At 44.9% G+C, this 13,035-nt stretch overlaps 2 protein-coding genes across 13 annotated transcripts in view; both read left to right on the top strand.

Annotated features, from left to right (window-relative positions):
* Positions 1-5,111, top strand: part of RSBN1 (round spermatid basic protein 1) — a 29,401-nt gene extending 24,290 nt beyond the window's left edge. Inside the window, exons 6-8 of one of the 5 annotated variants that reach the window (XM_036342779.1) lie at positions 538-646; positions 1,237-1,644; positions 3,717-5,111. In XM_036342779.1, the coding sequence (XP_036198672.1) occupies positions 538-646; positions 1,237-1,644; positions 3,717-3,770 (571 nt within the window). In that variant the 3' untranslated portion in view covers positions 3,771-5,111. Of the gene's footprint in view, positions 1-537; positions 647-1,236 lie in introns of all 5 variants that reach the window. The other 4 variants (XM_036342780.1, XM_036342778.1, XM_036342777.1 and 1 more) reach the window with 4 other exon arrangements.
* A 2,666-nt stretch (positions 5,112-7,777) lies between these two features.
* Positions 7,778-13,035, top strand: part of PHTF1 (putative homeodomain transcription factor 1) — a 28,214-nt gene continuing 22,956 nt past the window's right edge. For 4 of the 8 annotated variants that reach the window (XM_036343675.1, XM_036343684.1, XM_036343679.1 and 1 more), the window contains exons 1-3: positions 7,779-8,282; positions 8,567-8,640; positions 9,740-9,796. In XM_036343675.1, coding sequence (XP_036199568.1) covers positions 8,596-8,640; positions 9,740-9,796 — 102 coding nt within the window. In that variant the 5' untranslated portion in view covers positions 7,779-8,282; positions 8,567-8,595. Of the gene's footprint in view, positions 8,283-8,566; positions 8,641-9,723; positions 9,797-13,035 lie in introns of all 8 variants that reach the window. The other 4 variants (XM_036343678.1, XM_036343683.1, XM_036343677.1 and 1 more) reach the window with 3 other exon arrangements.

The following is a 13,035-nucleotide window of genomic DNA, read 5'->3' on the forward strand; positions in this document are numbered from 1 at the left end:
TTTACATTTATTTGGGGGCACAGTTTTAACAAAGCTCAGAACATAGAATTCAGCTCATTTAAAAACTTTTTTTTTACTTTGTTTTTCATATTTATGTCAGGGCCTTCAATATTATTATAGAGTTTGATCTGAGTATTTCAAATGAAAGATTACTCAGTTTTTCCCCCCTTTCAATACTTTGAAAACTGGAAGGTGTGATCTTTGTGTGGTTGATGATGATATCACAGGGTGGCATTGAGATGGTGGGTAAAGTGGTGAAAGGATTACAAATGCAACCAGGTTAGACTCACACTCTGCTTCTAGTCACTGTTGTTTTAGTTTTATAACAACTAATCTAATTTTCTTATTTTTAAACAGTTTTTTTAGCGTTTTGTTTATTGTTCAAGTTGATTAAAGGAGCAAATGTATACTTTGTCCTTGGAAGCTATATACCTATTTCTGTGCTAGTAGCAGCATTTCCAGGAACAGGAACACTGAAATTTGTCCTTATTTCCATTATGAGATGATTTTCCTAAAACTTCATTGTGTCCATCTTAGGAGTGACCAACCTCGCATAACCAAAGATGTGATTTGTTTTCATGCTGAGGATTTCACTGATGTTGTACAGAGACTTCAGTTAGACCTTCACGAACCTCCAGTCTCCCAGGTAATAACTCCTGCGTTTTTATTACCCTTTGAGTGAGAAATTGGAGAGAAGTATCTTTACCCATTTTATTTAGCATTTTACCTTACAGTTAGATACATGGGGTAGTGAATTTTATTACTATTTAAGGCTGTGTGTGGAGGGTGTCAAAAATCATTGAAACAGGGCTTCCCAAACAGAATATTTGAGAATCTCTTTAACTTGAGATGCCAGTTCTGGCCCTTTTCAGCCTCAGCTGCTAACCCCATTGCACTGGGTGCCTCACCTGCAAAAGGATGAAAGACTAAAGGAGCGGATAAATGTTGCCCTCCTGTGTGGCAAAGAGTATTGATTTTAACTGCACTTTGAAATACTAATTTAAATGGTTCCCTAGGCCCATGCTGACTTTAGCCAGTCCTTTGTTGCTAGAGAGGTAGTAAAACATGAGGAAGAAGGTTTGTCAGACATTACAGGAAATTAAAAGCTGTTATCATTTAGTATTGCTTAGCTTTCATTTGGCCCCTCTGTTTTCCTGTGCTAATAATAATATTTTATTTGACTAAATAATTATGCATTTTATTTGACTAAATCATTATGCATTCCCTTCTCTTTAGTGTGTGCAGTGGGTGGATGAAGCCAAACTAAACCAAATGAGGCGGGAAGGCATTCGTTATGCTAGAATTCAGCTGTGCGACAATGATATCTACTTCATCCCCAGAAATGTCATTCATCAGTTCAAAACGGTGTCCGCAGTGTGCAGCCTAGCCTGGCATATAAGGCTCAAACAGTACCACCCTGTTGTGGAAGCCACTCAGAACACAGAAAGCAGTTCTAACATGGACCGCGATTTAACTGGAAAGCGAGAATTAGAAGTTGACTCCCAGTGTGTGAGGATAAAAACGGAACCTGAAGAAACATGCGCAGAGATGCAGCTTTTCACAACCGCTTCATCTTCCGTCCCACCTTCCTCAGAACTGAATCTGCAGCAAGACCAGATGGCACAGCCTGTCCCGGTTTTAAAGGTGGGAAGTAGACTGGACTCCGAGCAGCAACACAAGCTACAGGAACATTCAAGCACTCCTGTGTGATATGTACATATTCAAACACATTTTTTAACTTTTTTAAATTTTGATGTGAAGTTATAGTTTTATAACTGGCTTAAGTTAAGTTTTATTGGAGAAATCTTGCCTATAATTCTATAAAAAGAGAAATGACATTCCACAAATGTCAAGCATATCTTTTTTACACAGATTATGCAAAGTTAAGAGTTGTATCTTATCCCGTTAGTACAGTACGTAATAGTGGGTCTGCTGCTACTTTCCGTTTCAAGGTGTGAGGTAATAATTCAATCTCTTCTTCAAAGCAAAATAACTCTCTGGAATAACAGATTCTTTTTTGGTAAATTATTCATTTCCCTTAATTTTGTCTTGTCTCTTGCCATAGTTGCTGTTTTTATGGTAGAAGATCAGATTTATGGTTTAGTACTCTGTCTTTATGGCACAGATTCAATTTCTACAGTAAAACGGTATAGGTTGCAGGAAAGAGTTCTTGTATCTTGTTCAAAAGCAAGTAAGTTATTTAGTTCCAACCGTAAAGAACAGGTAGTTCTAAGGAAAATTCAGTGGCTCTCTGGTTTAACAGAAGAGAAAGCACAGCACTTTCTGATCCAAACTGTCTTCTTTGTGTCTGTTATTTAAAGCCCAGTGGATATTTCAATTAAAAATATCTAAAGATGTATAGTCCTTGCTCATTCATTATCCATGGTTCATATACAAGGTAACTATGGAAAATATTTTGGGTAAAAGAGATAACGTTGACTTGATACTCTACTGTTCTGCTTCCTGGCATCCTCACATTTTGTGTGGATACTTTTGCTTCCTAAACTGATCATGAGTATCAAACTGAGGGAATGATAGCAATCTTTCTGATGAGGCTGCCATATTCTGTGCATGACATTTAGGAAAATCTTCTTGTCTCCTGGCACCAACCTCTTCACGATAAAGACCTACTGTTGAGATCCTTCAGTTCAGTTTTAACAGTGAATACCAGAGCTTATTTGCTATGACTCTGTGTAGCCACTTTCCAGTAAAGAATATGGCACCGACTTCATCCTAGAGTTTCAGGTAGTCCAGTGCTTAGTGCCTGAGTATTTAAATTTTTTTTACACAGGCAAGTTCATATAGCTAGTGTAGTCTTTCTATTATTTTAGAACGTTAATGTGATACACATTTTACTTTCTCTTAGTTAATAATATTATAGGCCTTTTGTTTATTAAAGGAAGAGTACTCCCCACACCTAAGACCAGATTCTTATATCTACCTGTTTATAGTGCAATTTGGAGATTTTTTTTTTCCTGGAGGGTGAGATTTGGAATATTTACATTAACATAGGCAAAAAAAGATGCTGCTTTATGTCTGTCACCATGAAAACTTAGCTGCATCTTTTGAAATATCAAATATGAATTTTTCTCTAAAATATTCTGAAATAGGTTAAATCTTATATAAATATTACTTTGTGCAATATTGTTGTGTAGTTAAATGCATATTAGCAAAGTATAGAGGTCACTGTGTAAACCGATAGAAAAGTAACCATCAGCAAATACTGCAGTGATTAGTTAGAATCTGTATTATTCCTTATATATATGTATATGTATGTATTCTCTGTTAAAAAGGATAAAGACAAATAGAGAAACATTTCAATGTAAACCATTTATGAATTGGAAGTGATGTTGGTTTTCGTTATCTCTGTAAATAAGGTAATTAGAATGGTATGAAAAGTAATGTGATTATTGCAGGGGTGTTTTTAAATCTTGGGTATAAATTCTAGGGTAAATTCTAGTTTATCAAGACTAGTTTTTAAGGGACCTGCCTTTAAGGATGTTTTTTGTTATCAGGGGGTGGGGTTAATCACAAAGTATGTGGGTTTGGGTTCTTTCTTGTTTCTGTTTTTCTGTCCAGAAGAATTTCATAGAGCTTTACGAGGCTGTGCAAAGTAAAATTCTTCTCAGGCAACATTTGTTTTTTAAAATAATCATGAAGAACAAGGTTGCTAAAGCAAAAACTTTCATTTTTATTTTCCTTCCTTGTCTTCCAAGATCCGATTTCCCCATCTCCCACTTGCCATCCAGCAGATGCCACCTGTCATCTGAGCTGGTCATTGCTAATACACAAGGAGTCTGTCTCCTGACAGCCAGCACTGTGTTTAATCACTCAGGAACCAGCGGATCTGCAAAGACCTACAATCAAAAGCAAATCCCCACTTTCCTTTGACACATTCTACCCTCACCTCCAATATTAACACATTAAAAGAGTATAAAAATGTTTAAAATCATGTACTAATAAATTCATTGTACGTTAGAATTGCAATAGGATGGAGAGAGAAACATTTAGCTAGTAATGAACCTGGAAACTGAGTGTCCCATGTGAGTGAGCATTAGATTTTAATAGCATGCTTTAAAGACTGAGCAGTAGAAAAGCCCGTTTTGAGTTTCTTACTGCTTTCCAAGCCGTATCCTAGTTTAGTGATACAGATGATTGCAACTTTTCTAACTCGTTCAATTATTTGGTTTGGTGGAGTGAGGCATGGAGCAAACTGGCGTCTTCTGATTTGTAAAGTATTGATGGCAGTGAAGTTGTAACTGAAATTTAAGCTGATCTTCCTTTTTGGTATCTTATCTGTTGTGCCAACTCTTTGAGATGACTTGCAGAATGTGGCTATAAGTTTTAGTATTTTATGGAGCAGCGGTCGCCAACCTTTCGGACCTCACAGACCATCAGTGGTCCACGGACCACCGGTTGGTGACCGCTATTGTGGAGCACATATTTTTAAATGTGCTTATGGAAAGGACCCAATATGTGAGTATTTCTAATGTCGTAACTAGAACGATTTTATGGTATTCATGAATAAGGATAAAAGTCTTCCCCCTGCCCCAGAAGTCATTCTATAATTACACCAAGATATGCTAGGAGTAGGGTTAGGATTCAAAGAGGTATTCCAAATTCATAAAGCAATAACAATAAAACCTACATGAGTTTCCCCCTTCAGAATTTTAACTCTTTAAGAAGGAATTCCTAGGCTGGCTTGTGCGTTTATTAATTTGCTTATTCAGCACTTAACAATTTGTTTCATTGGTACTTCATTATTTTTAAAGACTTTTGAAAGGTGCCCTTCCCCCTTAGAGACAGTTGGAATATCAGATGATTAATATTACAAGCTCTTGTAGTAGGAAAAAGGAGCTTATTTAATAAAATTCTTTAAATGTTAGGAAAAGATGTCTTGCATCATCTTGCATCAGTCTTAAGAGGCATAAAGTTCACACTTTTGCTTATTGCCTTCCCCTCTATAAATATTGTCTAGAATGAAAGCTAATTTAGGAACAAGACTCCAAAATTCAAGAAAACCCTTAGTGAATATATTCTTGATCATTAATATTAGCCCATAATATATTTTCATCTGTATTTGCCATTAAAAATTGGTGTTTATGCCTTCAGGATAATTGACTTGGTGTCTTTCTAATGAATCTGTTTTGTCATTGCTACAGGTTTTTAAAAAAGAACCTTTCACTAGTATTTCTGCTAAGTTTTATTTAAAACAACAGGTTGTAGCTGTATTTATTGGTCATGCAGTAAGTAGAGGAAATGTACAAGAGGTGTCTTGCTTTAGCATAGGAGGGACCTATCCCCATGCTAAAGTTTGTTGCTTTAAAAGCAAGTATCTCTCCATAAATATTATGGCCTTCCATTTTCTTCATACATTTTTTAGGATCCACTTGTGCATGTAGTTGAGACCACTGTCTCTTAATATAGCACTTTTCAATTCTCGCTAAAGAAATACTTATGTACTACTTCTATCACATGTTGTAAATTTTCATGTAATGGTGTTTTTTTGTGACTAAACTCCATTTTGATTGGCAGCTAAGACTTTTTTTCCTGTGGCTTTAATTTATCTAAGGTCTTTGCATATAGATGAAATGTATAATTTGCCTGGCGGACTATTTGCGTTGTGTGGCCTTAGTTTGTTTATTGACATTAACAAGTGTTTTAAAAAGGTTTTTAATGAATAGTCTTAAACCTAAATTTGTGTGAATAATCTTTTAGCACAGTGCTTTTTTGTAGCTGTCTAAGTGTGTTAACTTGTTAAGCTATTTCTTTGTAAAATAGGACAATGGAATGCATAGAGGTTTTTTTTTTTTTTCCTGTAAAGTATTTTTTTAATAAACAAAGTCTGATTTGTCCTTTACTGATGTTTCATGATGAAATGAATAGCATGTGTGAATTCTTAGCTACCAGGAACCTGTTTTTAAAGTATTTAATCCCCTGCATCCATGTCCTCTATCACTTCCTAATAATTTAGAAAAGGTCATAGGTGTCTGGGGAAAAGCCCATCCATATTGAGATACAACTAGTTTTGTGGAAGAAGAAAAACCATGCTTGACATTGAGGCAGTTATGTCTCCTGCTGCTTCAACTAGTTTAGATCTACTTTTGAGGACAATCTTAAATCTTCATGCTGCTGCTGTCATTATTTTTGAAAGTGCATGCATGCAGTGTTAAGGTGGTGTGTAGTTTTGCAAACAGATGTCATTGATGTATTAAGTGACAACACAGTGGATTTTTTCCCTCTGTTTTTATTTGTGTGAACTTTTTAGTTGGACCCAGCCTAAGCACTGACAAACTTTGACTCTGATTAGTAAAGGAAAAGAAAGGGAACTCATGTGTTTTGAGTAACTGCGGTGGGCCAGACAATATGAGGGAATCTCACTCTTAATTCTCACAGCCTTTTCTGTAGGAAAGTAACAAAACAATCTCCATAATACAGGTGAGGAAGCAGGCTTGCTAGGTTGACAAATTGTGGAAGATTGATTGGTGGAGCAGGGCTCTGAAGGCAGTTCTGGTCAAAGCCATGTTGGCTCAGTGGCAGCCTTAGGAAGCACTGGAGTGTAGATACTTCTGAAAGATGATCTGCTACATACTGACCCTCCCCATGTGATCCACCGCCAGGGACTCCCCCAATGTGATCCACCCGCCAGGGACTCCTCCATCCAATGTGATCCACCCGCCAGGGACTCCCCCAATGTGATCTGCCTGATTCAGTTCTTCGACAAACTCCCCCAAAGCCTCTATCCAGTGCCGAGCAATGAAGGAGAAATGTTTGCTACTAACGTAATTTTTGTCTCAAATATTTAGATACACACAAAAAGTGACTTTCTCATTTGTCACTTATCCAGTGTTTCTTTTTTAACTTGGCCATTTGTCTTTGAGACCCAACAGAATTGTAATGTTTACTGTAGCCTAGAAGGGAAAAGCTGCCAAGCAGCAGAAGCAGAAAGGAAACCCCGCCAACAGGCGATGTAGAAAGAAGCCTGGTGAAGTCATTCCCCTTCTCTCTGGAGGCACCGCTCCCTTCTCACGCCCTGTTCCTCATGGATAAGACGGGGATAGCTCCACCTTCCACGGGTGATTAGAAATGTTTGTAACGCATTCAGAACCGCACGTCTTCGGCTTTCTGAAGTGGCAGCTCGTCTAACCAACGTGCTGAGCGTTAGCTGCCCGATGCCACAGGCTGGGCAAGCCAGGGCACCGCTGCCACCGAGGTGGGGTCTGTTTCCCTAATGACAGCCAAGCACAAAACAAACCACAGCTCCACGGAGGAGGGAGCGGCTGAAAGCCTTAATCCTTAAATCTTCACGTCAGGGAGCAGCAGCTGCGCCTGGGTCCTGCCTCGGCCAGCCTCCTGGAATTCTTACCCTGGAGACGGTCCTGCGGGCCGCCCCCGCACCCCCCCACCCTCCCCCGTAATTTGGGGAAGAGCCCGGTCCCCCGCAAGCCTCGCCCTCCGCATCCCTCACTCCCGAGCACCCCACGGGGAGTCACAGCTGCAGCCTGCCAGCCCCGCGCCCAGCACAGCGCAAACCCACGCGGTTCATCAGCAAAATCGCGAACAGGTGCGCCAGGCCCGTGCGGGGCGTGCAGCCACCGCCCACGGGGAAGACCGACCATAAAGGACGAACCGCCGAGAAACAAGCGGGGATCCATTCGACTGTCGACAGCGATCTGCTCGGGAGCGAACCCGGGACAGTCACTGCTGGGGAGGCGGCCGGGGGAGGCGGGGGGAGCGGCGGGGGCGTGCGGGGCGCCCGGGCGGGGGCGGGGCCACCTCCGCAGCGAAACCCGGAAAGCGGAAGCCGCGCCGGCCGCACGGGGTCCGCGGAGCTGCTGTCGCCCCGCTCCGGCCGCTGAGTCACCACCGCCCGCGAGGACGCCCCGAGCTCCCCGGCGGCTGCCTCCGGGCCCGGGGCCGGGGCACCTGGCTCTCCAGCGGGCGCCGAGCCTGGGCCACCGCCGTGGGGCCCGGCGGCGGCGAGCCCAGCCTTTCTCCGCCCCCTCCGTCCCCCATTCATTCTTTGCTTATTTTCGGGTCACTCCGCTGACCCCGTACGTCGGGCTTGGAGGACGCCGGGTCTGTAGCCACAGACCGTCCTCTCGGGCGCCGGGCGGAAGGCGGCCTCCGCGGTCTCCATGGTAACGGCCCCGCCGGCGTCGCCGCCTCGGGGGGAAGATGCGGCCTGCGGGGCCCGCCGCCTGGCCCCCAGCCTCACGGCCCGGCCGGGGCCACTGAAGAGGACGGTCCCGGCCGCCCGCCTGCCCAGCAGCGGGCACCAGGTGAGAGCCGGGCGCCGGGGAGGGCGGGGGGCAGGGCGGCTCCGGGGACTCCCCTCCGCTCCCCTCCGCTCTCCCCCGTTCCCCCCCAGCAGCCGCGGACACACTCGCGGAAAACGTCGCCCGGACGCTTTGGGGTTTGCTTTTTAAAAACCACATTTCCTGGCGAACAGTCAGGGAAGCGGACGGCAGCGCGCGGAGCGGCCGACGCGGAGTCCGAGTTCCGCCCCCGCCGGGATGAGCGCCTTTCCGCCGCTGCGCTCACCCCGGGTTTCCTTCGTTTGCAGTGAGATCCCCGCCTCCGGCCGGGGGACAGATGGCCTCCGGCGAGCGCGATGCCATATCGTGGTACCAGAAGAAGGTAACGTCGGCGCGTCCTACTGGCCAAGCGCCCTTCCTGCCGGGGCGCCCCGAGGAGCTCCCGTTAGGCCCCCGCTTCCTGCACGCGCCCCGACGGGCCTGGGGAGACGGGGGGACACGGTATCTGCTCCAGGTCCCCAGTACGACCCCCGGTCGCCTCCTTCTGCGGCGACACCATCGCGCCCCAGAACCACTTGGAAACAGCTTCTGATCAAACCGCTCCTTGTGAGACCCGAAACTTCTATCTGCACGCCATCAACAATTTTTAAAAATGATCCTCACCTGAGGATATTTTTTTCCCATTGATTAAAAAGAATGTGTTTATTGATTTCAGGGAGAGGAAGGGAGAGAGATTGAAGCATCAATGATGAGAATCATCCATCGGCTGCCTCCTGCACGCCCCCTACTGGGGATCGAGCGCGCAACCCAGGCGTGTGCCCCAAGCCGGGGCGCAACTGTGACCGCCTGGTTCAGGGTTGACTCAACCACTGAGCCACACCAGCCAGGTTCCATCGATTTTTTTTTTTTTTTTGAGAGAGCGAATGGAAGGGAAGGGGCGGGACAGAGAAAGAAACACCCATAAGAGAGAGAGAGAGAGAGAGAGAGAGAGAGAGAGAGAGAGAGAGAGAGATCCAGAGATAAACTGGTTGCCTCCGCATGTGCCTCCTGCAACTGAGGTAGGTGCCCTTGATTGGAAATGAACCCGAGACCCTTCAGTCTGCAAGCCCATGCTCTAATCACTGAACCAAACCGGCAAGGGTGGTTCCTGCCAACTTTTCTTTTTTATTATTTTTCTTTATTGATTAAGGTATTAAATATGTGTCCTTTTTCCCCATTGCGCCCCCCCCCCCCACACACACGCTCATGCCCTCACCCCCCTGGTGTCTGTGTCCTGCCGGCTATCTTATTGAGCTGTCTGTCCCTTGCCTTTTATTCCTCTCTAGTTTCCCTGAAGACATGGAAACGTTTTCCAGATATCACACATACTTAATTTAGTCAAAGTCTGAGCAGCACAGGCATTTGCCACATATCATGTTGATATTTGGTAGTTTACGACTTTGTGAGGTTTGCGTCATTTCAGTAGCCTCTCCCTGTTTCAGATTGGAGCCTATGACCAGCAGATATGGGAGAAGTCGATCGAACAGACTCAGATTAAGGTAAAGTGATTTCTCGGACCCTCGCTTTGTTTTGCGGTGTTAATGTGAAGCGTGGATTGCACTGGTCCACCAGGTATGGCTTTCTTTAGCCTTTGAAGTTTGTAAGGCAGACAACACTGCAAGCAGCATGGGAAATGACGGTTGGCTTTTGGCCTCAGTACCGGGGACGAGAAAGAAGTGGTTGGTCTGTGATGAACCAGAAAACAAATGTCCTGTATTCAATGGGGCTGTGGCTTTTTCACTCTGCCCCGCTTTGCTTTGTGCCAGTATAGGCCCACTATTGACAGAGCTTCCGCGTTTTCAAGAGAAGCTGGGAATGTGTATTTTTATATGAGATATCTGGACTTTCTAGACCCATGCCCCCTCCCTCGCCTCCCCTCCCCTCTTTTTCCCTTCCCTCCCCCTCCTCCTTCTCTTCCTCTTCCCCTCCAAGCCAAATAAAATCCATCTGTGGCCGGAATCACCTTTTCAATTACGGGTTTCGAGTAAACTTTTTTCTACAGTGCTGTTAGAACCAAGCAAATTCTTGGGGTTATTTCATGCTAACTAAGCAACCAACACTGATGTGGGATTCAGAGTGCCAGCTTATCGATACTAATAAAAGGGTAATATGCGAATTAGGGCGGACGTCTTCTAGACGTCCTTCCAGACAAAGCCACAGCCATGGCAGCTGCGAAGGGCCCAGGCTCAGGCCAGCAGTGGCAGCAGCAGTGGGGTAATGGGGGCGGCGCCTTCCCCTGATCTGCCAGGTCTCCTTCTGCAGAGGGAGGCCAGCTTGGGTCAGGGGCTGAGGCAGAGGTGGTTAGGGGTGATCAGGCCAGCAGGGGAGCAAGTTAGGGGTGATCAGGCCAGCAGGGGAGCAAGTTAGGGGTGATCAGGCCGGCAGGGGAGCAAGTTAGGGGTGATCAGGCAGGCATGCAGGTAGAAGGGTTAGAGGTGATCAGGCAGGCAGGCAGAAGGGTTAGGGGCGATTAGGCAGGCAGGCGAGCGGTTAGGAACCAGTGGTCCCGGATTGCGAGAGGGATGTCTGCTGGTTTAGGCCATAGGATTTTCATGCACCGGATTTCATGCACCGGGCCTCTTAGTTAATTTATAATAGGGGAGGGGGCATTACACATTCGACTGTGCCAAAGTCAGGGCTGTGGGGCCAGCATGGATGGGGGCTGGAAGGATGGTACAGATTAGTCATGGGAAGGCGGCTTGGTGCCACCTGGAACTGGATAGTCTTGAAATGTGGGAAAGCCTAAACGCCAGCCCTGCCCTAAAGAATGTCTGTGTCTCTCTCTCTCTCTCTCTCTCTCTCTCTCTCTCTCTCTCGACTTTAATACTTAAACCTGCAGTCAGGGTCTCACTTCCTTGGAAAGTGCCGAGTAAGGGCTGCGGATTCGTGGTTTTGGACCTTTCTAAAGATTTGCTACAGACCCTCTACTAATGTTTCTAAAAAAATACGTGTATGTGGGTGTAACAGTTTAATAGTTTGTTCTGTTTACCTGCGTCGCATTGGTTGGCCTGGGACATGCATGTCTCTGGTGAAGGACATTTAATCAACAGGTTTAGGGTGCATTCTGGTTATAGACCCATCAACCAGAAAGTTGTTTGAACTACATGGTGCTTGGCTAACTTCAGAGTGTTGTCCAGTCCTTGATTTTTTTAGGTTAATGGGAGATGGGGTTAGGATGATTAAATTCCCAAGTTTCATTTTGCCACTTTTCAGTATCTCCTGTGACTCCTTTGTGAGCAGCTAAGAAGTATGGCTAGTGTGCGGGGTGCAAGGGAAAGGGCACGGAACTGGGCGTTTATCTCCTTGGTGATCTCTAGCTGCATCTGGCGCACGCGATATGCTTTGTCGGGGGTTCGGTTTCTTTATCCTTTAAAGGATTTCACTTACTACCGTAGAATTCCCTTGTTGAGTGTTTCCTTCCCACGTCCCCCGTGGGTCAGGGTTCAGGAACTGGAAGCAGAGCCGCGCACAAATGAATATGAAAAGACAAGAGATAATTTGAAATATTGGGGGGCCAGGCGGGCAAGTCCAACTCAACGGGAAGGACTTCCTCCCGTGCTCAGGCCTCACCAAGCTTTTATTGATCTGGAATGCACCCATAGCATAGCCCTTAGGCAGGTGACCCCTGGCAACAGGCAGACTAGCCCATCAGCAAGGATTTACATAATAATAAGTGGGGGAGTAGTTTCAGCTACCACTGTCTGGACAAACAGAGGTGGCGCCCAGCTCCAACCTTTGCTAGGGCTTCAAAGGCACCCAGCCTTGGGGTTGGGAGGTGGGGGGGTGAGGGTTCTCTGTCTATGTTTATCAGATAGTGAAGACAATAAACTGTTTCCTACATTCCCTTACCTCCCTCCTTTCCCTACCCAGTTTAAACATTTCCTCAACGTCTACTTCCAAGCCATTGTGCACATACCTTCCTTCTAGTTCTCTGATCAAGGTTATTTGTTGATCTGTGCGTCTTCATAGGCCTCAAGGGTGGGCATTGTATCTGCTCACTTGGTAACACATCTTGGTTCATAGTAGGAACTCAGGGTCTGTTGTTGCATTTAATTGAGCCTCATCTGTTACGTATATTTTTATTCATTGTTCTCTCATAAGGTAATCTAAGAACTCCTTAATGTATGACTTTTCATTTAGTAGCAATGGAAATAATACAATTAAAGGCAACGCTAAACAAGTGCCAACATGTCCTAGGTGCTAAGGGTACTGGTACACTCACTGTGACAGACATGGCTCTTGCCTTCATGAATTCTACAGTCTAATGGTGGTAGGAGAAAAGCCTTTTTAGAAGTTTAAAATTGACCAAAATATGGGATACAAAGTAGTATTTAATGTAATTTAAAAATAGATTACACACAGCCCTGGCAAATGTAGCTCAGTGGTTAGATTCCCAGTCAAGGGCACGTGCCTGGGTTGCAGGTTCAATCCGGCCCAGGGTCGGGGCACATGCAGGAGGCAACCAATCCATGTGCCTCTCTCACATCGATGTTTTCCTCTCTCTCTCTCTCTCTCTCTCTCTCTCTCTCCCCCCCCTTTCTCTCTCACTCTCCCTCTGTCTCTCTCCCCCTCTCTGTTTTCCTCCCTTCCACTCTAAAAAATCAATGGAACAAAATATCCTCCTGTGAGGATTAATAACAACAACAAATAGATTACACAAGTATAAATATTTTGAAAATAAATATAAATATTTTGAAAACAAATAAAAAAGGAAATAAAAAACAAAAGAATAATATCA

Source organism: Myotis myotis, unplaced genomic scaffold, assembly GCF_014108235.1.
Source record: "Myotis myotis isolate mMyoMyo1 unplaced genomic scaffold, mMyoMyo1.p scaffold_m19_p_18, whole genome shotgun sequence".
Taxonomy (NCBI): Eukaryota; Metazoa; Chordata; class Mammalia; order Chiroptera; family Vespertilionidae; genus Myotis; species Myotis myotis.